Source organism: Cetorhinus maximus, chromosome 1 (assembly GCF_964194155.1).
Source record: "Cetorhinus maximus chromosome 1, sCetMax3.hap1.1, whole genome shotgun sequence".
Lineage (NCBI taxonomy): Eukaryota > Metazoa > Chordata > Chondrichthyes > Lamniformes > Cetorhinidae > Cetorhinus > Cetorhinus maximus.
The window spans coordinates 204,806,410-204,833,816 of record NC_135879.1 but is presented as its reverse complement, the minus strand read 5'-3'; the positions used below and the strand labels follow the sequence as shown (position 1 = coordinate 204,833,816).

General features: G+C 41.0%; 1 protein-coding gene across 2 annotated transcripts in view; it reads left to right on the top strand.

Moving 5' to 3' along the window:
* The window catches only part of wdr7 (WD repeat domain 7), a 748,403-nt gene that overhangs the window by 478,521 nt on the left and 242,475 nt on the right, over positions 1-27,407 (top strand). For both annotated transcript variants that reach the window (XM_078552151.1, XM_078552141.1), the window contains one exon: positions 9,104-9,290. In XM_078552151.1, coding sequence (XP_078408277.1) covers positions 9,104-9,290 — 187 coding nt within the window. The remainder of the gene's footprint in view (positions 1-9,103; positions 9,291-27,407) is intronic.

Below are 27,407 nucleotides of genomic sequence, written 5' to 3'. Positions count from 1 at the left end.
TGAGCGGGCCTTAATTGGCCTGCCCACGCAAAATGGCAGCGCACAGTCAATCGCGGGCGGTGATTGGCTCCGTGCTCGCCCGCGCCCGCTCCCGACTGGCCCGCCTGACGGGGAGAAAATTGTCCCCTCAGTGATGCATTGCATTAAGGTGACTCCTATTTAATTTCTGTTTTTAAACTACATTTTCTGAGTACTTTGTTGTTTCCTGTACTTTGTTGATTCCAGCAACAGTGGGACATGAATCTTGGGAGTGTCTGTTTTTCCTTTTTAGCCCAGGGTGCTGCAGCTACTTCTAGCCATGTACTCTCTTAGCAACCCTACTGCCGCCCAGTGAAATTGGATCACAACATGTACAGCACAAGAGGACTAAATTTACAGAATTATAAGACAGCTTGTAATATTCTTAACAGCGATTGCTTGCATTTACATCACACCCTTAACATAGTAAAACATCCCAAGGCACTTCACAATTGCGTCAGCTAGGTTGGAGTGCGACAGGGGCCATGTATAGACTAGACAGGGCAAGAACAGCAGACTTTCCACACTAAATGATGTCCGTGAAGTATTTGGGTTTTTCCAACAATCTGGCAGCTTCATGGTCACTTTTGGCTGATGCCAGATTTTTATTTCCAGAATTTTTTTAAACAGAAAGCAAATTCTGAAACTGCCATGGCGGTATTTGAACTCACTTTCTCTGTATTTTTAATCCAGATAGAGTCATAGAGGTCTACAGCACAGAAAAAGTGTGCGCCGGTCAAACAAGTACCTAACTATTCTGATCCCATTTTCCAGCACTAGGCCCATAGCCTTGTATGCCATGGCATCGCAAATGCACATCCAAATACTTCTTCAATGTTATGAGGGTTTCTGCTTCTATCACCCTTTCAGGCAGTGAGTTCCAGATTCCCACCACCCTCTGGGTGAAAAAATTCTTCCTCACATCCCCTCTAAACCTCCTGCCCCTTACCTTAAATCTATGCCCCCTGCTTATTGATCCCCCCACCAATGGGAAAAGTTCCTTCCTGTCTACCCTATCTATGCCCCTCATAATTTTATACACCTCAATCATGTGCCCCCTCAAACTCCTCTGCTCCTGGGAAAATAACCCCAGTCTATCCAATCTCTCCTCATAACTAAAACTCTCCGGCCCAGGCAACATTCTGGTAAATCTCCTCTGCACTCTCTCTAGTGCAATCACATCCTTCCTATAATGCAGATTCCAGTACTGCACACAATGCTCTAGCTGTGGCCTAACCAGCATTTTATACAGTTCCAGCATAACCTCCCTGCTCTTATATTCTATGCCTTGGCAATAAAGGCAAGTATCCCATATGCCTTATCAACCACCTTATCTACCTGTCCTGCTACCTTAAGGGACCAGTGGATATGCACACCAAGGTCCCTCTGATCCACGGTACTTCCCAGGGTCCTACCATTCATCGTGTATTCCCGTGCCTTGTTTGTCCTGCCCAAGTGCATCGCCTCACACTTAGCCAGATTAAATTCTGTTTCCTACTGATCAGCCCACCTGACCAGCTCGTCTATATCCTCCTGTAATCTAAGGCTATCCTCCTCACTATTTACCACCCCACCAATTTTCATGTCACCCACGAACTTACTGATCAACCCTCCTCAAGTCTAAATCATTTATATACACCACAAGCACAAAGGACCCAACACCGATCCCTGTGGAACCCCACTGGACACAGACATCCAGTCACAAAAACACCCCTCGACCATCACCCTCTGCTTCCTGCCACTCAGCCAGTTCTGGATCCAATTTGCCAAATTGCCTTGGATCCCATGGGCTCTTAACTTCATTATCGGTCTCCCATGCAGGACCTTATCAAAAGCCTTGCTAAAGTCCAAGTAGACTACGTCAAATGCATTGCCCTCATCTACACACCTGGTCACCTCTTAGAAAAATTCAATCAAATTGGTCAGACATGACCTCCCCTTAACAAAACCATGCTGATTGTCCTTGATTAATTCCTGCCTCTCCAAGTGTAGATTAAGTTTGTCCCTCAGAATTGCTTCCAATAGTTTCCCCACCAGTCAGTTAGACTAACTGGCCTGTAGTTCCCTGGTTTATCCCTTCCTCCCTTCTTGAATAACGGTACCACCTTGGCTGTCCTCCAGTCCTCTGGCACCTCTCCTATGGCCAGAGAAGCATTGAAAATTATTGCCAGCGCCCCTGCTATCCCCTCCCTTGCCTCACTCACTGCCTGGGGTACATTTCATCCGGGCCTGGAGATTTACCTACTTTTAAACCTGCAAGACCACTTAGAACCTCTTCCCTTTCTATGCTAATTTCTTTAATTATATCTCAGTCCTTCTACCTGATTTCCATAGCCAGGTCGTCCCTCTCACTTGTGAACACAGACACAAAGTATTCATATAGAATCCTACCTACATCTTCCGGCTCCACACACAAATTATCACTATGGTCCTTAATGGGCCCTACTCTTTCCGTAGTTACCCTCTTACTCTTAATGTACTTGTAAAATAACTTTGGATTTTCCTTTATTTTAATTTTTTTCCAATGTTTTTTCATGCCCCCTTTTTGCTCCCCTAATTTCCTTCGTAAGCTCCCGCCTATACATTCTATACTCCTCTAGGACTTCCACTGTTTTGAGCCCTCGGTATCTGCCATAAGCCTCCCTTTTTCCCTTTATCGAATCCTGTATATCCCTCCACATCCAGGGTTTCCTGGATTTGTTGGTCCTACCCTTTGTCTTTACTGGAATATGTTGGCCCTGTTCTCTCCCTATTTCCTTCTTGAATGAGTCCCACTGCTCTGACGCAGATTTACCTAAAAGTAGCTGCTCCCAGTCCACTCTGGCCAAATCATATCTGATCTTATTATAATCAGCCTTTCCCCAATTTAGAACTCTGATTTCTGACCCATCCTTGTCCTTTCCATACAACCTTGAATCTAACGGAGTTAGGATCACTATCTGCAAAATGCTCCCCCACTGATACCTCTACCACTTGCCCGGCTTCACTCCCTAAAATTAAGTCCAGAACTGCCCCCTCTCTTGTAGGACCTTCTATGTACTGGCTTAAAAAGCTCTCCTGGATGCATTTTAAGAATTCTGCTCCCTCCAAACCAATCGCACTATGACTAACCCAGTTAATGTTGGGGAAGTTGAAATCCCCCACTATTACTACCCTATTTTTTTTACATTTCTCTGAAATTTGCCTACATATCTGCTCTTCTATTTCTCTCTGACTATTTGAGGGCCTATAGTACACTCCCAGCAGTGTGATTGCTCCTTTTTTGTTTTTCCGTTCTACCCATATGGCTTCATTCGAAAAGCCTTCTAAGAGGTCATCCCTCCTTACTGCTGTAATTGATTCCTAGATCAATGTTGCGATACCCCCTCCTCTTTTATCTCCTTCCCTGTCTCGCCTGAAGACCCTACATCCTGGAATATTGAGCTGCCAACCCTGCCCCTCTCTCAACCATGTCTCTGTGACAGCAATGACATCATACTTCCATGTGTTAATTTGTGCCCTCAACTCATCTGCCTTATTCGTCAGACTCCTTGCATTAAAATAAACACCATCCAACCTTGCCAAACTCCCTTGTGCCTTAACTGGCCTATAATTTCTATGCCTTCCAGACTCACTTGCTCTGTCTTCTAATTTTGGCTGTGCATCTTCCCCTGCTGGACCTCCTCTCAGGATCCCACCCCCCTGCCAAGTTAGTTTAACCCCTCTCCAATAGCACGAGCAAACCTCCCCACAAGGATGTTGATCCCATTCCGGTTCAGGTGGAACCCGTCCGCCTTGGGGTCCCACCGCCCCCAGAAACGGTCCCAATGTCCCAGAAATCTAAAGCCCTCCCTCCTGCACATCTCTCCAGCCACACATTCATCTGGACTAACCTCCTATTTCTATACTCGCTAGCGCATGTCACCAGAAGTAATCCAGAGATTACTACCTTTGAGGTCCTGTTTTTTATCGGTTTCCTAGCTCCCTAAATTCTGCTTGCAGGACCTCATTCCTCTTTCTACTGTGTCATTGGTACCAAAATGTACTACTATCTCTGTCTATTTGCCCTCCCCCTTTAGAATGCCCTGCAGCCGTTCAGTGACATCCTTGACCCTGGCACCAGGGAGGCAACATACCATCCTGGAGTTACGTCTATGGTTGCAGAAACGCGTGTCTGTTCCCCTTACTATCGAGTCTCTTACCACTATTGCTCTTCCCCTCTTTTTCCTCCCCCACTGTGCACCTGAGCCACTCTCAGTGCTATGAGCGTGGCTGCACTTCCCAGACGAACGTCATGCTCACTGTTTTCCAACACAGAAAAACAGTTCTCGAGCGAGATGCACCCTGGGGATTACCTGACTCCCTGCCTGACAAATTTCTTCTGACTGATGGTCATCCATTCCCTCTCTGTTTGCACTTCCATAAGCTGTGGGGTGACCACGTCTAAAAACATGCCATCCATGAAACACTCAGCCTCGCAGATGCACCTCAATGCCTCCAGCTGCTGCTCAAGCTCCGAAACTCGGAGCTCAAGTCGCTGTAGCTGGTGGAATTTCCTGCACACGTAGTCAGCCCGAGCGCAAGGAGTGTCTCAGACTTCCCACATGTTGCAGACGGTACATAACAAGGGACTGAGCTGTCATGCCATGCCTCTAGTTGAAAAAAAACCCTTACTTTAAGTTAAATACGGTTAAAAAAAAGTTGTTATTTATGCACTTTAAATAAAAACTAGAACCCTTACCTTTCCTTAGCTTAATCTATTTTAAACTGGAGAGAATCTCTGGTTTGCTCCTTCATTAAAATTACTGCCACACTGCTGGACCCAGAGAGAAAGCTAGGCCAAAATTGTGTTTGTTGGTTTTGGTTTTATTTTTTAACAATGTGGATCATGCGTTTTTTAAAATTTCTGCTTTTTAACTGTATGCTGCCCACATGCAACATCTCAAATTAAATTAGCTGGCTGAAAAAATTGACAGGTGCTCTGCTCGACTCACTTCAGTGGCACGATAACTGATAGGCCCGGAATTATCATTTTTATTTATTCATTTTTTCCCTCACTGGTTTTTTTTTAGGAACCATAAAATGGTTCCTCCCCTGTTAGCCCAGTCAAGAGATCAATTCGCTATGTGGGTAGTTGCATTTCGGAGCTACATAAAATTACATACAATCTACAGCACAGAATCAAGCTATTCAACCCAAATAGTCCGTGTTGGTGTTTATGCGCCTCATGAATCTTCTCTATCAGCACATTCTTTTATATTCCCCAGCAAATGCCTACATTGGAATTGGCACGGTTAAGCTGCTTTTAAATTGTTTTTCCTAATTTTGAAACGTCACTTGAATTTGTTTCAATATCTATTATTCAATGCATAATTTATTGTTGAATGTATAATTTCCATTTAATCATAAATATGCAAGCTAATATGTGGAGATGTCCATTTCTTAATTTGGACGATTAGTTCATGCGATGTAAATTTTATTAATTTTAAAATAATATCACTGCAAAAAATGCACAGGAGCTGGGGAATTCGCAGTGAACCTGAAGCACACGGCATTCGTTGTTCCTAGTTGTTTCTCCTATTTTGGTGAGAATATCCATTCCCTTCCTCCAGAGAGCTTCTGGTCATCCTTAACATAATTCACAGGAAAATATTGCTGTGCAAGGGTTATATTCTGACATTACATTGCATTTCTAAGAATATCCATATAAGTTTTTCCATGCTGGCGCCAAGAGGGGATAAACTATTGTTTATAATTAACACAAATAATTGGTGGGCTATGAGGGAAGAACAAATGTTAAAACAGAATGCTCAAGTAACCATTAATATAGCATAATCTTTCCATTATTACATTGCCACTACAGCTAGGAAATATTTTGACAATTGATTGATTTTGGTCCATTATTGCTGCACATACTTCAGATGCTGGAAATTTTTATAAGCCACATTTCTGGCTATACAATTGACTTGCATAGCTGAATTCTCAAAGGATCAAATAAAACCTCACCAAAGAAATTTGGGCGTGTTAAATTTGAAATTATAGTGAGTTTTTGCCTATGATGCCTATGGAACGTTCATTCTTAAACAAACTTGTTTTGTGAAATAAACCTTGGTGGTCCTGCTTTTATCTGTGTTTAGTTCCAAGATTGAAACCTGAGCTACTAATCTCAATCTATTTTTTGTTCCTGCATCACTGTTGTCTTATTTTATTTTCATCGTTATTTAATTAGGCTGCTCGTCCAGTTCAAGATAAATATCTGTGTTGCACAAATGTTCTTTCTCTGCAAGAAAAGAAAATTGCTTAGTCTGGCTGCTTCCTTTCAAAACTGACGTTCATGGATTTTGTATTTAAGCTTTAGTTGCTAATGGCATGTGAAAGGTGTTAACTTGTTTAAAAATGGCACTGTTATGCAAAATATTATTGAAAAATCAATTTAAAAAATTAAACAATTCCCTTCTTCCTGTCTTTATTTGGCAAAAACTGCAGTTAGTCGTGGCCCTCTCTACACTTATCGTTACGTGGCCAGATAATTATCCAGCACAGATTGATGCTGTGAGCTCAGGCTATAATTCACCCTATCCTTATCTGTAAGCAATAGCCAAAAGGTTTCCGATAAATGCCAGCATAAGTTGCCATGACACTCTCCTGAGACCCTTCCCCTTTATGCACTTTGCTGACCACTGCAGAAAGATAGCTACATTCACAGGGTAACCCAAAGATACTTTTCCTTTCTGTTTGGAATATAATACCACATCACAATGATATGAAATGAAGCAGCAAAGAGCATATAGAGCCTGTTCTTTTTGGCTGTGCTTTGAAATCTTTCCAACGTTTTAACGAAAAAAGTCTTATTCTCAAATGCCACAAACCAGATTTTTTGACCTGTGATTTGAGCTATAAACTTCCTCGGGCTTAATATTTTACTAGAATTAATATTTTGCTTTGACTTTATTCAAAAATATGAATTAAAAATTATTATTTGGAGTATTTGCTAGCAAGGCACTTTATCTTTGTATAAATTATTAAGTAACTTTTGTAAGCTGTAAATGCAGGTAGCAATGTCAAATACTACACAAATTACTCTTAAAACTAATTTTCCATCTCTTACAAGATGTGCAAATTAACAAAATAGACTAAAGTTCACCTTCCTAATTTCCCTATTAGGCCAAAAGCTGCTTCTTAAATATTTAGGCTAAGCTTGAAGGCATTATCAAGTTTATAGAGTCCAATAGCATTAATCAAAAATGGTTTCCAAAGTTATTGACTAATAAATTGCAGTTTCTCAGCTGTTCTCTTTTTGTGTGAAAATACAGAACATGGTTATTAAAGAGTTCTTTAAACTACAGATTACAAACATGCAAAATGGCAGACAAGACTAGTTGGTCCATTGAGCCTGTGCTATGTAGTCGAGTTACAAATAAACACCGTGACCCCCAATGGTCCCACTCTCCAGCATCCATGAAATCTGGGAAAGGCAAAAGCAACAGATAAAGCAAAAACTTAAGCTCATTCATGGGAAAATGAATTCTGGGAAATTCTTCTTGGACACCAAAAAGCAATTTAAAAGAAGTTCCAAGAGGCATATGAGCCAGCATTCCACCTATCTTTTTATTCAATTATATCAGCCCTGGAAATCTTTTTACCTCCCTTATAAGCATTTTCTGCACATTTTTTAAGAAACATACCTTGTTCAAGTACTCTTATTGACAGAGGTCAAGTCTGTCCCTTCATTATTTTAAATGCCACAATGAAGTTTCCCTGAAGTCTATGCTTTAGTAAATTAAAAATATCTAGATCTCTAAGTATGCATGACTGTCCTCTGAACCCTTTACAGGGCTGCTATATTACCCACCATCTGAAGGGATTAAAAATGGACAAAGCGTAACCAAGATCTTGTATGAAGACAATATAGTATTTTACTGTTTTATATTGGATCATGCTAGCAGTACATCCCAGTACTTTATTAGGCTATACACTTTTAGATATTCATGCGCTGTAACACCCAAGTGGTTTCCAACGCAACACACTTTGTATAGAGCCCTGTATATTCTATGCATGCATAATACTAGCCCTGCCATCTGCAGAACATTGCACCTATCTACATTAAATGTCATATGCCAGTCATGAGCCAATTCCTCCAATACTTTTAGATCTAATGTTAATTTTGTTTTTCATACCAGGTCTAACAAATCTTTGTGCCATCTGCTAACAACCATGCTGATTACCACCTTCACCTTAATTCAGAGGATTAATACAGATAATGAAAGCATTAATATAGATCATTAACAATCACTGACAGTGCTATCAAGCCCCAGTTACTTACCAATAATCCGCTCACTGATGCTGAGTTTGGGTTCCAACGGGATCACTTCACTCCAGACCTCATTACTGCGTTGGTCCAAACATTGACATAAGAGCTGGACTCCACAGATGAGAGTGACTGCCCTTGACATCAAGGCAGCATTTAACCAAGTGTGCCACCAAAGCACCCTGGTAAAACTGGAGTCAATGAGGATTAGAGACATTGAATGTCCATTGGTGATAGCCAAGGATGATGTTACTGCTGGTGGCAGCAAAAAAGAACTGCAGGTGTTCAATTTTCCTATTTTGCTGAGTATTGGTGGAGCACAGCTCCCTGATTCATGTCCTTTATTGGCTTTTCTGTTCTAAATCCATGGAATACTGATGGAAAAAATACTGCTGTAGAGAAAGGGATGACGAGAGACAGGGAATACCAAAGCTCCCTTCCAGTAATGGATATTTATAATTTTGTAACGGATATTTGACTGGCATGGCCACTACTGACAAGTGAAAAAAAATGGTGATGGATACATCACATGTATGTACATTGCTTGGCAATAATGGCTCTACAGTGCTGCCAGCTTCCCAAATCTCAACATTAGCCCACTTGAAAGTAATTCTGCAATTACTACCGTTTACATGTTCGCCAATTGCCAATTTCTGCAGCATGTCTGAAATGAAAAATTTCAGTCTCTGCTGTAGCTCATTAAAATTAAGTATGCTACAGCTAAAGATGTGTGTGTATATTTTAGCTGTAATAATTTTCCACATGTTTTATTCTGACTTCTCCTATTTTCATTACCAGGCAAGGCTTTGACATTCCTCCTGCTGCAGCCTTCTAGCCCTAAGCTTCCAGCGCACAGCACAATCCGCAGAACTGCTATTGATTTGATTGGGCGTGGCTTTACTGTGTGGGAGCCCTATATGGATGTGTCGGCTGTGCTGATGGGACTTCTAGAGCTCTGTGCTGATGCCGAGAAACATCTCACTAGGTAAGTAGAGAACTGAAAGAACACAAAACCTGAACCAGTTTGAAAAGGGTGGCTTGATTGCAATGATTTTCTTCCATAACTGAGAAAAAAATTCCCATTCAGAAATCGGTGGTGTCCTATGCCACCCAGAGTTCAGAGGACTCCAACTGAAAGCTATACAAGAGGAGCACGGAAATATTTGGATCCTTTTCCTTCTTTTTGATGTAATGTAGTAACAATAATAAAAAACACACATTTATATAGTGCCTTTAATATGAAGAACACAATGCATTACATAATCGACAAAAGTTGACACAAAGTCAAAAGAAAGAAATATTAGAAGAGACCAAAAGCTTCTGAAAAGCACCTTTGAGGTTTTTTCTTCAGTAAGAAAAAATTGCTATATAAAGCAAGTTGTTGTTGTAAAGTTCTATGTACCTGTGACCCTAGATCTTTGTGTTCACCTTATTAAGAATTTTACTATAGCTCCTTCTCATGTTTCCTTAAGATATACCAATTCACATTCTTCGGTATTGAATCGTGTCTGCCATTTACCTGTTCACTTTTTTATCTTTGTCCTCCAGTGATCTCCTTTTCATTTTGCCACACCCTATAATTTGAATGATCACATTTCAATGCAATTCTTGTACTGATATCCTAGGCACATCACTGCCAGTATTCCATCAATCCAGGAAAATTCCAAAAGGCATCATTGTTTTCTGACATCTGACCTCCCATCTGTCTATGCAGCTGCATCCATTCAGTGCCATGGATCTGATTTTATATCCATCCAAGTAGATTTTGAATGAGTTAAAATCTCGGACCATGTGTCTTAACTTTAATAACAAGCCTCTCGAGGTGTTTGTTTAACATCCTGCCGGAAGTGCTGCTAGCTGCAGAAACTTGAGCTCCGGGTTTCAGAGCTCAAGCGGCAGCTGGAGTCACTGTGGCGCACCCACAAGGCTGAAAACTACATGGATTGTATGTTTAGAGAGGTGGTCACACCGCAGGTTCGGAGCCTGGAGGCAGAAAAGTAATGGGTGACCCCCAGGCAGTCCAGGCAGGTGTAGTGCAGGAGTCCCCTGGGGTCCCTCTCGCTAATTGGTTTTCCATTTTGGATACGAGTGAGAGCATTGGTTCCTCAGAGGAGTGGAGTCAGAGCCAAGTTTGTGGCACCATGAGCGGTTCGGTTGTACAGGAGCAGAGGACAAAGAAAGGAAAAGCAATAGTTATTGGGGATTTGTTAGGGGAATAGACAGATGTTTCTGTGGCCATAGACATGACTCCAGATGGTATGTTGCCTCCCTGGTGCCAGGGTCAAGGATGTTACAGAGTAGCTGCAGGACATTTTTCGGGGGGAGGGTGAACAGCCAGCGATCGTGGTCCACGTTGGTACCAATGACTTAGGTAGAAAGGGGAATGTGGTCCTGCAGACAGGATTTGAGGAGATAGGTAGACAATTAGCAAGTAGGACCTCAAAAGTAGTAATCTCCGTATCGCTCCCAGTGCCATGTGCAAGTAAGTAGAGAAATAGTAGGAAAAGGCAGAAGAATGCGTGGCTGGAAAGATGGAGCAGGAGTGAAGGGTTTAGATTTCTGGGACACTGGACTGGCTCTGGGGAAGATGGCACCTGTACAAGCCGGACGGATTGCACCTGAACAGAGCCAGGCCTTGCAGGGCATTTTGCTAATGCTGTTGGGGTGCTTTGAACTAACTAGGCAGGGGTGTGGGAACCAGGAGAGAATATTAGAGAGCAATATCAGGGTGCACAAAATACTTGGAGTGACACGGAGCACTAGAATAGAGAATAGTAAGTTAATAGGTGGAGTCAGAGTCAAGGAGAAAATCATGAAGTCTAAATCAGGGTTATTTTGCATGCATGTGAATGCATGGAGCATAGTAAATAAGATTGGGGAATTACAGGCACAGATTGCCATGTGGAATTATGATGTTGTGGTGTTAACAGAGACCTGTCTCGAGGAAGGGCAGGACTGGGTGTTAAATATTCCTGGGTACAAGGTGTTCAAAAAAGATAGAAGATGAGGGGGAGGGGTGATGGTATTGGTTAAGGAGAGCATTGCAGTGCTGGAGAAAGAGGATGTCCCAGAGGGTTCAAGCATAGAATGAATTCAGTTAGAGCTAAGGAACAAAAAAGAGGCAGTCATACTGCTCGGTGTAGACTACCAACTAGTGGGAAGGATGTGGAGGAGCAAATCTGCAGGGAAATTACGGAGAGGTGCAAATATTATAGAGTAGTTATAATGGGGGACTTTAATTACCTGAGTGTAGACTGGGACAGTAGTAGTGTAAAGGGTGGAGTGGGGCAAGACTTGCTAGATTGTGTGCAGGAGAATTTTCTACAGCTTTATGTGTCCAGTACAACAAGAAAGGAGGCGCCGCTAGACCTGGCTTTTGGAGATGAAGTGGACAAAGTAGATCAAGCGTCAGTGGGGGAACATTAGGAGAGAGTGATTATTGTATTGTAAGGTTTAGGATGATGGTAGAAAAGGATAATGTGCAATCCAGAATAAGAATAATTAACTGGGGGAGAACCGACTGCAATGGGGCAGATGGACTGCAACCAAAGGTGGCGGGAAAAACTGTAGCTGAACAATGAGCTACCTTCAAAGAAGAAATAACTTGGGCACTGTCGAGGTATATTCTCTCAAAAGGGAAAGGTAGGGCAAACAAATCCAGAGCTCCCTAGAAGAAAAAGGGGATAGAAATTAAGATAAAGAAGAAAAAAATGTGCTTATGACAGGCTTCAGGTAGAAAATACAATTGAGAACCAGGCTGAATACAGAAGATTCAGAGGATAGGTGAAAAAGCAAATAAAAGAAGGGAAGAGGGATTATGAAAAAAGACTGGCAACCAACATAAAAGGGAATCCCAAAATCTTCTACTGGCATGTTCATAGTAAGAGGGTGGTAAAAGGAGGAATAGGGCCAATTAGGAACCAAAAAGGGGATTTACACATGGAGCCAGGAGCTGTGGCTGAACTGTCCCTAGAAGGGTTCAAAATTGATAAGGAGAAGATATTAGATAAACTGTCGGTACTTAAAGTTGGCAAGGCACTGGGACCAGATGAGATGCAGCCAAGGATACTGAAGGAAGTAGAGTGGAAATTGCAGGGGTATTGGCCACAATCTTTCAATCTTCCCTAGACTCAGGAAAGGTACCAGAGGTCAGGAGAATTGCCAACATTATGCCCTTGGTCAAAAAAGGTTGTAAGGATAAGCCCAGCAATTACAGGGCAGTCAGTTTAACTTGGGCGATGGGGAAGCTTCTAGAAATAATTATTTGGGATAGAATTAATAGTCATTTGGAAAAATGTGGGTTGACTAGGAAGAGCCAACATGGATTTCTTAAGGGAAATCGCATTTAACCCACTTTCTGAAGTTTTTTGAAAAAGTAACAGAGAGGGTTCATGATGGTAATGCTGTTGATATGGTGTACACAGACTTCCAAAAGGCGTTTGCTACTGTACCACACAGCAGACTTGTGAGAAAAGTTATAGCTCATGTGATAGAAGGGCCAGTAGCAATGTGGATACAATTTGGCTGAGTAATAGGAAACAGAGTGTAGTGGTTAATGGATATTTTCAGGCTGGAGGGAAGGTTTCCAGTGGAGTTCCAGGGGTCGGTATTGGGACCCTTGCTTTTCCTGATATAGATTAATGATCTAGATCTTGGTGTTCAGGGAACAATTTCAGAGTTTGCAGATGATACGAAACATGGAAGCATTGTAAACTGAGGAGGACAGTGTAGAACTTCAAAAGGACATAGTCAAGTTGGTGGAGTGGGCAGATAGGTGGCAGATGAAGTTCAATGCAGAGAAGTGTGAAGGTGATTCATTTTGATAGGAAAAACATGGAGAGACAATACAACATGAAGGATACAGCTCTAAAGGGTGTGCAGGAGCAGAGGGACCTGGGTGTATATGTGCATAAGACATTAGAGGTAGCAGGACAAGTGGAGAGAGCAGTTAATAAAGCATACAGTATCCTAGGCTTTATTAATAGGTGCATAGAGCACAAGAGCAAGGAGGTTATGCTGAACTTGTATAAGATGCTAGTTAGACCTCAGCTGGAGTATTGCGTATAGTTCTGGGCACCACGCTTAAGGAAGGATGTGAACGCATTGGAGAGAGTGCAGAAGAGGCTTACAAAAATGGTTCCAGGGATGAGAAACTTCAATTATGAAGATAGATTTTAGAGGTTAGGACTGTAGTCCATGGCGAGGAGGAGGATAAGAGAAGATTTGATAGAGATGCTCAAAATCATGAGGGGGTTGGACAGAGTAGATAGGGAGAAATTGTTCCTACTTGTAAATGGATCAAGAACGAGAGGGCATAGATTGAAAGTGATTTGCAAGAGAAGCAAATGTGATGCGCGATACAACTTTTTCACATGTCAAGTGGCTAGGGTCTGGAATGCACTGCCTGGAAGTGTGGTGGAGGCAGGATCAATTGAGGCATTCAAGAGGATGTGAGATGATTATTTGAATAGAAACAATGTGCAGGGTTACAGCGAAAAGGCAGGAGAATGGCACTGAGTCATGCTCATTTGGAGAGCTGGTGCATACACGATGGGCCAAATGGTCGCCTCCTGCACCATGACAATTCTGTGATTGTAACTTTCTAATCTAACCTTTCTAATCACTCCATATGTTTCTTTTTTAAATTTTGGCTTCCTTTGCCTTTTTTTAAATAAAAAATTGCCCTCAAATATTGAATGGCCAGATAGTCACTGGAGAAAGCTATTGTGGATCTGTTACTATGCCCAGTGAGGGACTTGCTTTAACATCCTCAGCGTAATTACAAGATAACTGTAGCATCCTAGATTAATGGCAGCATATCGTGATGTTAATTTACCAGATTCACAATGCCAGATTCAGCAATTTCTCAAATGTAATCTCCCTTGTTGTCAACAGCACAACATGTTTAAATGAAATCATTACTTTGGGGGGAAATTAATGGAAAAATCATAGCACTGTTAGCATTTTGAACTTCTGTTGAGAAGGAAGTTGCTTTAAAGTTGATATTTATATTTATTTTTCAAAATAGCAAGTTGTTAAAAGTATCAAAGTATAATATTGCATTCATGCCAGCCAAATCATTTGAGAGAAAAATGTAATCTTTGCGAATCTTCAGATTTTTAACATCTCTAATTTTAAGTTGACATTTTAATGAGCGCTTTTGGTAATTCTTGACTCGATATAATTACCCAGTGATTATTTTTTAGATATTGAATTTCCAAGATTAGGAAACAGAAACAAATTCAGTGATGAATGAAACCACTCTTTTGCCACTGGCCTGATTTTATTCAGGGATTTATGTATTTTTTTTATAACTTGGAAAACACATGCACTGCTATAAGTCCAGGGGTGTTATCATAAACTGTCCTTTTTGTCAGGATATTAATATTGTTAGTTTGCAATATTCCATTATGACATTATCACTCCGTTATTGCAGAAACTGAAGTGCAAATACTATCCACTGGTAATCATTATCTAGTCAGCAACCTGAGGGAGGATGTGAGCTTCGAATTGCTGAGTGATTGCATCACTCAATGTAGATATACCACATAAATGATTCTGACTCGCTGTGACCCCTTCTAATATAGTTACACTGAGAGTGTAATCTTTCAACGTTTATTAGAAAGGGGCTAATGCAAGGCAGCACAGTGCGCTTAGCACAGCTCGAGTTAGAGATGAGATGTGGTTGCTGGTTGGAAATTAGATTTTATTAGTAAATTTCTTTTCCTCTCTGCCCAGCAGCAAGCTTATGTCAGAAATTAATATTTCTACCTTCTCTCAAAGCATGGTAATTAGCTCGCTGAACTAGTGATTCAAATATGAGGTGTTTTTTTAAAAAGTGTTTATATCATTCAGCATGTTTTAAAAGTGTAGAACATGCGATTTAGCACCCTGTAATAATCACCTAATTTCCAGTACTATTTCTTCTATGATTGTAACTGTTACTAAGATGCTTTGTAGCAGTATGTATGCAAAATTAATGTTGACAGCAACAGATGCTCCTAGATATTAAAATTGCTGGGAAGAAAGACAGAAAGGCTTGCATCTGTGTTAAGGGCTGAATTTTACGTGCCACAGAAAGCATGTTTCCCGCGGGGGGGAAGGGGGGGTTGCCATCCGGGGATTCTAGACCTTGGGCTCCTCTCTTCAGCAGCAGCCCTGGCAGCTGCCCCTGACATCATCTTTGTGCAGCTGGGACTGATGAAGTTGCTGGCCAATCAGATTGGCTGGCAGCTCCAGAGGGTGGGACTTCCACCCCATTACAGGGCAGAAGTCCCAGTCCAACCCCATTAGTCCTCCCCTGAGCATTTACGGCTGCAGGGTGGGCTCCACACCGACGTGGTTTCCGGCTGGGGCATGCCGTCCACTCCCTCACCACCCCCACCCCCCCCCCCATATTATTCCGCCCAATGTCTTTCATGATTACAGGTCGTTCCAAAGCACTTTACAGCCAATGAAGTGTTTTTGAAGTGTAGTCCCTGTTGTAAAGTGGGAAATGCAGCAGCCAATTTGCACGTAAACTCCCACGAACAGCAATGTATTAATGACCAGATAACCTGTCTTTCTCCCTAGTCTTTTGGTGAATTTTAATGTTGGTGTGGAACAGTGTCAGGTAAGATCCAGGAGATCAAAGTGATTTGCACTAAGATTTTAGTTCAATCTGGATTCAGATTGCACCTTAATTTTACATTTATACTGGACAAGTTTCAGTATAAAATGAAAGCCAATATTAAATTTGTACCCTAAGTGCAGCCAATATCTGCGCCCTAAAAAGGACATGTTACATCAGAAAAATAATCTTTGCCCACTGTCTTGGTCAAACAGAAAAGTAGGAAAATGGGGCTTTTCCTGATAACATAATAAGGCACACAACTTTAATTCAGCCTGATTCTTTTGAAAAAATTGTTAGAATGTATTTATAATCGCAAAATATCCTAACAAAAATCAAAGATACACAGAAAAGCAAGTTTTGAAGAGTATACAGAGAGCCTATAAAGGGATATAAATAGGTTAAGTGAGTGAGCAAAAATTTGGCCGATGGAGTATTGAACTGGATTTTTGTGGAGTCAGGGAGACCCCGCAGACTTTTAAAAGCGGCGGCCGGGACCCGATTCTGGGGTTCCTGGCCCCATTCAATTTTGGTCTAGGCAGGATAAGGGTGCGGGTCGTGAGCCCTCACCCTGCACTCCCAACCTGGCTAATCTATTGCAGAGATAGGCTTCTCCTATCCTGCCACAATTTTCATAGAGCCATGCCAGCTTTTCTCACCTCAGAGGTGTCATGAACCATAGTCTGAATGAGGGAACTTTTTGAAAGCTAAAATCAAAGGGACTTATCCATGCCTGCCATGCCAAGCTATGCCCCTCTACTCACCCCTCAGGGCCCCTCATATCCTCCATGCCAAGCTATGCACATCTATCCACCCTCCATGGCCCTTCATATTCTCCATGCCAACATATGCCCACACACCCTCCTGGTCAAGATAGGGCACTTCCATGCCCATTCACCCAGAATACAGAACCAATGAGCCCTGTAGTAACAATAGCATGTGTAAAAAATGTTATTCGCTCATAACTTTCTACTTTAAAAAAACCTGATTTTTCTACAGCCCTATAAAAATGTCAATCATCCAGGCCTATAAAGTCTCAATAGCAGAAACTGCAAGCATTTGACACTTCTTTATTTTGTATAAATAAACATCGTGGGTGGGATTTTCAATTCATTCCCAAAGTCAACAGACCTTTTGCTGGTCCGTCAAATTATCTGTCCTGCCCGTAATGATTCCTGCAGTGGGCAGGACCTGAAAATTTAGGCCTGTATAATTGACAGAATAGTTCACAGAGAAAGCGTTCTGAATCAAGCAAAATTTTCTCTTGGGTGCAGCTGTTTCAATAGACTAATGGATGCCTGGGATCTCGGCCAAGATTGCATAATGAGACTTGGTTGAAAGTCCAGCATGCAGAATTGAAAAGTATATAGTGTCAGGAATACTTAGTTCAGAATATATATGTTTTAGAATATAACTTGTGGTTTAAGGAATTAAAGTTTAACTGTAGAGAACTGGGGAAAGCCCAATTTAAAATGGATAAACATCTGACGTGAATGCAATTCAAACAAGCCGAAGTAAATTATAATTCAAAGAATCGGTCATGTCTATGGAAAGGCTGGGCCATGTTCAGTTAAAGTACTTGGCATTTCTTAGTGCTAAAATTACCTACCTTGATTCACTTTAACTGGCACTTTTTTTTAAGAAACAGAAAGGTCAGCTACAAAAGGATTGATTCCTGGTACAGATGACTTGTAAGGATAGTCTAGTACAGAAATTTGTCTCTTTTCACCTATCCAGATTTGGAATGAGTGTTAGCAAAATATATTGTAAAGCTGAGTGTGGACATCTTAGATCAAGGCTGTAAGCATCTGATTATATGTTGGACATGGACAATTCTTGTCAGCGCATAAAACGTCTACCCTTGTAGCAACCTCTCAATTTGTAGCTTCTAGTGAACCAGTTTGGTCTCCAGTTTGAGATGTATTTTTTTTTCTGATGTTATCAGTGAAACTCTTCAAAAGGCTGCAGTCATTTCCAGATGATGGAATTCATATCAGTGTTGAAAATGTCATTCAAATGAAGATGCTCTGCAGCTAATTCAGATTTTGTGAGAAATGTGGTGCCTCTTTAAGCAGCATAGACCATTCATCTATATCATTAACTTAAATTTTCCATTTTAATCAACAAATACATTTTCCTATCACACAAAAAATCAGCGGACTAGGTTTTGCCATTGAACACAATTCAGCTAAATTTACTTTTTTGTTAAAATTACCATTTTCTGGCCTCCAGTGCATATTTGATATGTGTATTATGTAGAATAAAAACATGTGGCATTCTTTGATGCTTCAAAAGATGTTTGCTTTGACTATCTGCAACATGAAAACAGAAATACAGTTATTTGCGCTGAACTCTGTTGCCTGCAGCTTGCAGCTAGTCACTAAAGAAATCGACCTGCATGACCATAATGCAATTGGAAAGTTAGATGCTATTTTATGAAAATTAACCAAAAAGGTTTTGGATTCAGAATTCATTATAGGTGGCGCCTTATAAATAATATCCATGTTTCTTCATCTTTCTTGTTGAAATCAGGTCATATCATTTTCCATTTCACTAATGCTTTCTGTAGTTATTGACATTAATATTGCAGATATAAAAACAAAGTGAGATGGACCAAACTCAGTTCTCATCCAGCACTGACGTAGACATTTCTTATGTTAATGCCTAGAGCAATGCTTTGAGTATTTAGCTTTGGTTGCGTATTGTGGTGTCTCACACATACATAGACTGAGAAAAACATCACCTTAGTCCTCAAATTTTCTACATGCTATTCTCTATATTGTATTACCCAACCCATTGAGCTTATTCTCCCTTCTACTCTGCCCACTCACAACTTTTGATTGTTGGGACTGTGCTATTAGCTACCCTTAATGGAATGTGATGCTTTGCCTTCCTCTGTGACCTTTGATGGGCATCTCACCCTCCATAAACAAAACAGTGCTTCTTTATAATCCAAATACACCTGAGATACTGAGATGTTAATACCATAATGTTCAATCCATACCAAATACTTTTCAGAAAATAAATTCTACTTGTGTATCTACATCATATAAACTGACAAGTGTTCAAAAACAACTCCAACAACAAGTGAAGAGGGCATGAGTAGAGTGCATACTTCCACCATGCTGTGTTAACTCAATGTTATTACAATTACCGAGCTTTTCCTTGAGACTTTTCCCTGCATGGTTGATGCTCTATAACTGCAAAGCTGAAAAAGAAATATTTTGGTTAAGAGCTTCTATCTCACTTCAGACCAACCCACGTCCAAAACCTGCTCAGAAAACTCTGCTCACATTTTGACAGCTGTGGAAAATTCCACCATAGCGGGTGAGACAATCACATTAAAAATAATCAATAACATTCCAAATAAACAACCCACAACATTCTTTCTTAAAAAAATAGTCAATTTGCCCTATCTCTCAATCTTAACAGATCCTTTAAAAAATTTCATGATTCAGATCTACATCTCCACTAAAAACTGATCAGTTCTTCCTTGAACCATAACCTATCTGTATACCAGGTTTGAAATACATCCATTAGTTTTTGAGCTGTATTATTCACAGACAGACAGACCAACAAACCGGTGAAAACGTTACCACCACTCACCTTCGGTTGCGGAGGTAAAAATACTGTGAGATACATATACAAGTAAAATGTAAATATTTGGCTGAAAATTAATGATATATCATTTTGTCAAAAGCTACAATAGAATTTAATAAGTATGGGTCATGTCTTAGCACACATTCAAAATTGAGAGCCCAAGGTCTGGAAATTCATTTGCATTGCATTTTTTTTCTTGCCATACCTACAATTTCATCATTAGATGTTAATATCGCAAACTGCTGTGCTATTCCAATCTTGTCAACCCATACGTGCTAAAGAACCACCTATATTTTGGAAGCACAAGGGTGTGGCCACAATACATCACAGTGGGCGGAGGGGGAAAATAGCTGAGTGAAGGAGAGATTTTGCAAACAAATCCTGCTTTTTCTCCTTGCTAGATGTGTTCAAGACATAAAATGATTATGGCCTTGGGTGTTTCTTCTTTTAATCTATACTATAGTACAGCCAAGAAAATTCCCTTTAGTATTTGATGTAAAACGTGAACGCAGATGGCAAAAAAAGAAAGGCTGTTTATAGGAATGGCTGTAACACGATAAAGCTTACCTTGAAAATCAGATAGCTGCTTGTTAGATACGTATTTTGTAATGATGTTGTTTGTTCGTTTGCACTGTATTTTTCAATCTCTGTTAGTTGAGGTCGAGCAGTCAGCCCTATTCTGCTTCTGATTCCCATACTTAGTGTAATCCTCAGCACAGGGTGATGCTTTTGCTTTGCTGCATTTAAACCAGACAAAATTAAAACCTGATTTCTGAAAACCTCAGCATTCTTAAATTTTAAAAGCTACATCTTGCAATCAATGTTGCAAATTGGTGAATTTACCTGAAAAAAATACTTTGCTTTGCAATTTAATCACTGCTGTGTGATCCTTTTGACTTGGTGCATCAGAAATTAATATTGAATGAAACATTTCATTTATTATGTGTATTATCAAGATTCACTTCAGCCGTCCATAGTATAAGAATAACATTTAAACTGGGAGTTCAATGAAATGATTTGAAGAAGAAAACTGAAGATAAAAGTGCTAAGGAAGTAATACCTGTAATCAGAAAGCTGTGTGTTGATTAATTTAAGCTAGTTTAGCTTTCAAACACTGAACTTTTACCTGTCTATATTCAGCAATTTGCTCAATTTTCACACACTAGAGTTAGATGAAGGATCTTTTTCCCTCCCACCACCATCACCCACCCGCGCCCCTGCCCTCACCAACTACCAATTCCTAACACTCAAATTGCTGCGTTTTTGACCTGTCAAAATAACCTGCTGTACAATATTTCAGTAGTAGTTTGCTGGGTTGCTATAGTGTGGAAGGTCATTCTATAATTGTATGATACATTTTCAATCAATATTATTGGGTGAGAGAGATTATTGGACCACATATCAAAGTGAAGCTTTAAAAAAGGTTTCACAAATGGACATTCAATTATTGGCATGCTAAGCAGTAGAGGATCCACATATATTCGATTTTGCTCGCATTCCAAATGCATTTTAATTATATGGAAACTATGTAAAAAGCAAAATTAAGTATCAGAGGAAGTGTAAAATAAGAACATCAGGTAAAAATTTTAAAAGTTACCTGTTGGTGATGCTTATTCAATAAAATTGTCTTAGATTTAAAGGTCTGTACCTTTAAAGCTGAATATTACATTTCTGTTTTGAAATATTGAAATGATTACTGTAAAATCCAATGATCTTGTCAGTATAAAAGACATAATTATGACTTTAATGGGTATAGCTGCACAGAAGCCTTGTGCTCCCAAGTTCCTTGATTGCAAAAATGCACCGCAATCATTCAACTTGTGCTTTAGATGTAGAGTGCAATATGGTTGATTTTTAGCACATAACTGATTCACTGCTATTTGTCATTAGTCCTACAATGCCAGCAAGATACCAGATGGTAGCATCAATGCAATCAAATAGCGTTGTGCCAAGTGACAACACTATGGTTTTAAGTATTATTATAGGGATTTAAGATGGCCAGACCAGAAGAATGACAACAGATGTAAATAAATGCCCAGTTTTACTGACTTCCTCACATTGACAGATCAGATAGGATATGCCCAATGTCCAGTTGACTGATTAGACACTGATCTCAACACTTATCATTGGGCTTCTTGTTCATATGCTTGTTGTTTGAAAATGAGCACTATTATGGTACCATTTAGTCATTGTTGCACTAAAAAAGGGGAATATTTAAGCATTATTTAACCTGTTTAAGAGTTCCTTGCAGCGCTTCTAAAGTTCAAGTTCCTCAAATTCAATCTACTACTAGGTTGGTAGAGCTCAAAATTGAATATTGTGACTTTAATTTCAAGTTTTTTATTAAGGGACTGGAATATAGACCTTTCATACTGAAAACTTCAAAATTATGGGCAACCTTGATAGAAATAAAATACATCAATTGCAACATGCCAATAAAATAAAGTTTTTGGTTCCTGTGCACTGCTATAATGGTTCTGCAGACCACAGTCAACCTCACTTCAACTGATAACTTGTTTTGCACAACCTGCTTTTCACTTGGCAGGAGTTAACAATGAAAAACTGTAAAAAAAAAAAAATTTCCTGCCATGCAGTTTATTGTAATATAAGTTTGATTGTAATGTAAATTGTTTCATACTGGTTTTAACATGCTGAGATAAGCTGACGTAACAAGTCTTACACTGGGTAATCATATAATTTGGGCTGAAACATATTATTTAGCTGAAGTATTCATATAGGTGTAAACAAATAAATCAGATAAGAGTAACGGCTACTGGAGGCTACTTCACCTTGCCAGTTTTTCATATTTCTGTCTCTATTCTTCCCCTCTAGCTATTTACACTCTGTTATGCTATTTCTGTCATTACACCCCTTTATGTTGCCTGCTTCTGCTATTTCTATTTCTATCACTTCTGCTATTTAACCCTCTTTGGTGCCCCGAGCTAATAGTTTACAGGGTAATTTTATTTCTTCCGCTGTGTGTGTGCTTTTATTCCCATATCTCTTTCCCTTGTTTTTTAGAATGCTGTTCATCCATAGTATCCTTAAGACCTGAAACATTGACTGACCTCTGCCTCTCCATGGATGTTACTTCATCTACTGAGTATTCCCAGTTTATTTTCTTCTGTATTAGTTTTCAGATTAAGGATGCATTTACACTACAAATGCAATGTTATTATAAAGTGACTAGGCTTCACTAATAAGTTACCATTTGAATGTAACTAAAGCCTAAACTTGGAGCTTAAATCTGAAACCTGAGAGAAGCGGAGGAAAACTCTGTGCAGAATCAGGGCAGGTTTTAACTTCTGATTTTTATTCCATAAATTTAGCATTGGTGCAAAGAAGTACTCACTTTGTGCCAAAACTAAACCTATAGAATAGGTGCACCCTAAGATGATGTGTTTCAATAAAAAATGGTTCTAATATATAGGGCTGGATTTTACACCTCACCCCACACTGGCGGGTGTGTTTTTGGCAGCAGGGGGAGGGAGGGAGGGGGTGAGTGCGAACATGCGTACATACGAGCAATGGAAGGCCCACATCCTTCCCACCAAACCCTGATCCACTCCCCATAATACACTTGGTGGGCTGGTGCCAAAATCTGCAGCCCATCCACCATTTTTTAAAAAATTAATTAGTGGGCAGCTGATCTTGTTATCAAGCCAATTGACCCGCACTTCACTCTGCCACTGCATAAATTGATTGGTGTCGGCAGGAGTAGGGAGTCTGCTTTTGAAAAAGAAATTTGGAAAGGCAGGACGGAAGTGGGGGATAGCATTCTGGGGTGTCCTTTGTACATCAGGGCACCCTCATCCCCAAAGATGTTAGTCCTCTTTGTTCCCCCCTGCCTAACCTCCAAAACCTCTCCCTAAACTGCCCAAGCCCTCTCTTCTCTAAAAGCCTGGGACTTACCTGACTCCAGGATCCATTGAAGTTCTTTGTGGGACTGCTTGCCCACAGCTCAGTGCTGGTGCTGCTGGGACTGCCAAAGCTTCCAGGCAACCAGATTGGCTGGCAGCTCTCGAGGGCAGGACTTCCTCTCACTGAGAGGAATAATTACCACACAGCCTGTTTAGCCTGCCAGCAGCGCATTATCACTGCACAAGGGCTTTTCTTACGCCTATCGACTGTCAGTCGACTTTTGCAACCCCTCGTCCCCCGCAAATTTCATATTGTCTGTTTACTTAATAGAACTCTCTACTTTGTCAAATACTCAGCAAACTGGTGACAGAGTGGGTTGAGGCATAGTGGTATTGTTAATGAACTGGTATTCCAGAGACCCAGAGCATTACTCTGAGGACCTGGGTTCGAATCCCAATGCAGTAGATGGTGAAATTTGAAATCAATAAAAATCTGGAATTAACAGTCTGATGATGACCACGAAACCATTGCCATTTGTCGTAAAAACCCATCTGCTTCACTAATGTCCTTTAGGGAAGGAAATCTGCTGACCTTACCTGGTCTGGCCTACATGTGGTTCACCTCTGAGCAAGGGCAATTAGGGAATGGGCAATAAATGCTGGCCTATCCAGTGACGCCACATCCCATGAATAAAAAAATAATAATAATAAGCAAGTTAGGATGGTGAGTGGCTTGGAGGAGAACTTCGAGGTGGTGGTGTTCCCATGTACCTGCTGCTCTTGTCCTTCTAGTGGTCATAGGTTTGGAAGGTGCTGTCTAAGGAGCCTTGGTGAGTTTCTGCAGTGCATCTTGTAGATGGTATACATTGATGCCACTGTGTGTCAGTTTTGGAGGGAGTGAATGTTTATGGCTGGGGTGCCAACCAAGCAGGCTGCTGTGTCCTGAATGATGTCAAGCTTCTTGAGTGTTGTTGGAGCTGCACTCATCCAGACAAGTGGGGAGTATTCCATCACACTCCTGACTTGTGCCTTGTAGATGGTGGACAGGCTTTGGGAGTCAGGAGGTGAGTTATTCGGTGCACGATTCCTAGCCTATGACCTGCTTTTGTAGCCACAGTATTTATATGGCTAGTCTAGTTCAGTTTCTGGTCAATGGTAACCCCCAGGATGTTGATAGTGGGGGAGTCAATGATAGTAATGCCATTGAATGTAAAGAGGTGATGGTTATATTCTCTCGTGTTGGAGATAACCATTGCCCAGCACTTGTGTGGCGTGAATGTTACTTTCCACTTGTCAGCCCAAGCCTGGATATTGTCCAGGTCTTGCTGCATTTGGGCATGGACTGCTTCAGTATCTGAGGAATCGCGAATGGTGCTGAACATTGTGCAATCATCAGCGAACATCCCCACTTTTGATCTTATGATGGAAGGAAGGTCATTGATGAAGCAGCTGAAGATGGTTGAGCCTGGGACACTACCCTGAGGAACTCCTGCAGTGATGACCTGGAACTGAGATGATTGACCGCCAACAACCACAACCATCTTCCTTTGTGCTAGGTATGATTCCAACCAGCGGAAAGTTTTCCCCTTGATTCCCATTGACTTCAGTTTTGCTAGGGCTCCTTGATGCCACACTCGGTCAAATGCTGCCTTGATGTCCAGGACAGTCGCTCTCACATAGAACCATAGAACACTACAGCACAGAAAACAGGCCATTCGGCCCTTCTAGTCTGTGCCGAAATATTATTCCGCTAGTCCCATTGACCTGCACCTAGTCCATAACCCTCCAGACCTCTCCCATCCATGTATCTATCTAATTTATTCTTAAAACTTAAGAGTGAGCCCACATTTACCATGTCAGATGGTAGCTCATTCCACACTTTCACCACTCTCTGAGTGAAGAAGTTCCCCCTAATGTTCCCCCTAAACCTTTCCCCTTTCACCCTAAAGCCATGTCCTCTCATGTTTATTTCTCCTAATCTAAGTGGAAAGAGCCTACTCGCATTTACTCTGTCTATACCCCTCACAATTTTGTAAACTTCTATCAAATCTCCCCTCATTCTTCTACGCTCCAAGGAATAAAGTCCTAACCTGTTTAATCTTTCCCTGTAACTCAACTCCTTAAGACCCGGCAACATCCTAGTAAATCTTCTCTGCACTCTCTCAATCTTACTGATATCCTTCCTGTAGTTAGGTGACCAGAACTGCACACAATACTCCAAAGTTGGCCTCACCAATGTCTTATACAACCTCACCATAACATCCCAACTCCTATACTCAATACTTTGATTTATGAAGGCCAGTATGCCAAAAGCTTTCTTTACAACCTTGTCTACCTGTGACGCCACTTTCAGGGAATTATGTATCTGAACTCCCAGATCCCTTTGTTCCTCCGCACTCCTCAGTGCCCTACCATTTACTGTGTATGTCACCTCGCATATTAATGCCCCCACTGCCACCAACCTCTTTCTCGCCCCTCCATCAACCTCCCTCACATCAAACTCTTCTACCCTCCCAAATCCGCACCCAATACCCAGCCCTCACCCCTTCCCTCCACTCCAACCTCCTCCCAAGCCTTCACCCAAACCTTCCCAACACCCCCACTCCCCTCCCCCAACACCGCACCCTCCCCAAACTCCATAATTGCTCAACCTCCCAGCAGCAGCACAGCAGCAAGTGAAGTTGACCTGACAGACTGGCTTCATAAAAGCCTGAAAGTTCAGATTTTTTTTTAAGTCAGTTTGTCAGATTCTAGGCTCTGGCTGCTCAGCGTGGATGACAAGAACTCAGTTTAAACACCAAGCCAGCTCCCGGGCCCCGATGTTTGGAACCGTCTGCACAACGCCCCCCCTCCCCCGGACCCTGGTTGGAGGTGCCAGAGCAGTGCTCCAGCAGCACTATGTCCCTGATAATAAGTAAGTTTGCTTTTTCTTTGCTTCTAATTGTTAGCACAGTGAAAAAGAATGACTTGGCATAAAGTGTCAAAAAATGAAGTCCATTCTAATTTAAAATAAGCTGTAGAACCTGCAGAAAGTGAATTAGCATAGGACAGTAAAACTCTGAGAACCTGCTATAATGAACAATATGCTGTATTTGATCAATGAAGAGCTGTAAACGGTGAATGTTGCTTGAGTTGCCGCATTACATCATAGTCCCTATAGTGCTTTAATTTTATAATTTATGCTGGAATATTTAATATTAATGAAATGGTTCCAGAACCTTGCATTGCAATGTAAGCATCCTACTTGTAAATGTTATATCACAAAAATTGCTAAGTTAGTTGCCACAGTCAGCTTCCATTTTTAAAAAAGACTACTTAATCCGACAAAAGGCTATGATAAATATATTTAAGCCTTAGAGTGTGATTCAAAGACATAACGATAAGATTAGTGGTCTCATATGTTGCGCTTTCAAATAAAGCTGCTTTTTCAACCACTGCAAACCACCAACAACCCACCCCCCCGCTAAAAGAAAGCTCTATGTGCTATTTTACCATAAAGGAAATGGAGTAAACTATGATAACAGTAAACACAAAACAAATAATCAGAACATGAAATTTTAAAAATAACACCATTTTCTATAGCACGTTGCAACACTTTTTTTTCAAAATAGATTTCAGCATTTGCTATTGTCACAAACTTCGATTTAAATGAATATACAATAAAACTACTTTGGGACCAAAAACCTACAGACCTTGGATCCCAGTACAAATGTCAGATCTACCCACAAGTGACCTCTGAAGCCAGCCCTACCAAAATTTGCGGGTTCAGGACGAGGTCATCTTAGGATTGGTGGGTGTCCGTCTCACAGGTGGTGCATTGTGGTCACTCGCCATGATGAAAAGTCTTGACTGAGTGTGCCGAGTTTGGGGGATGGGGCTAGGGGTAATTCTTCATTTTCTCAGTGAACAAACAAACTCGGCACTCACGGCCAAGATTTTCCAACATGGCGATTGGCCACAATGCACCACCTGTGAGGCAGACACCCACCAATCAGGCCACCTAAGGGTAGATTCTGACATTTGCAATGGGATC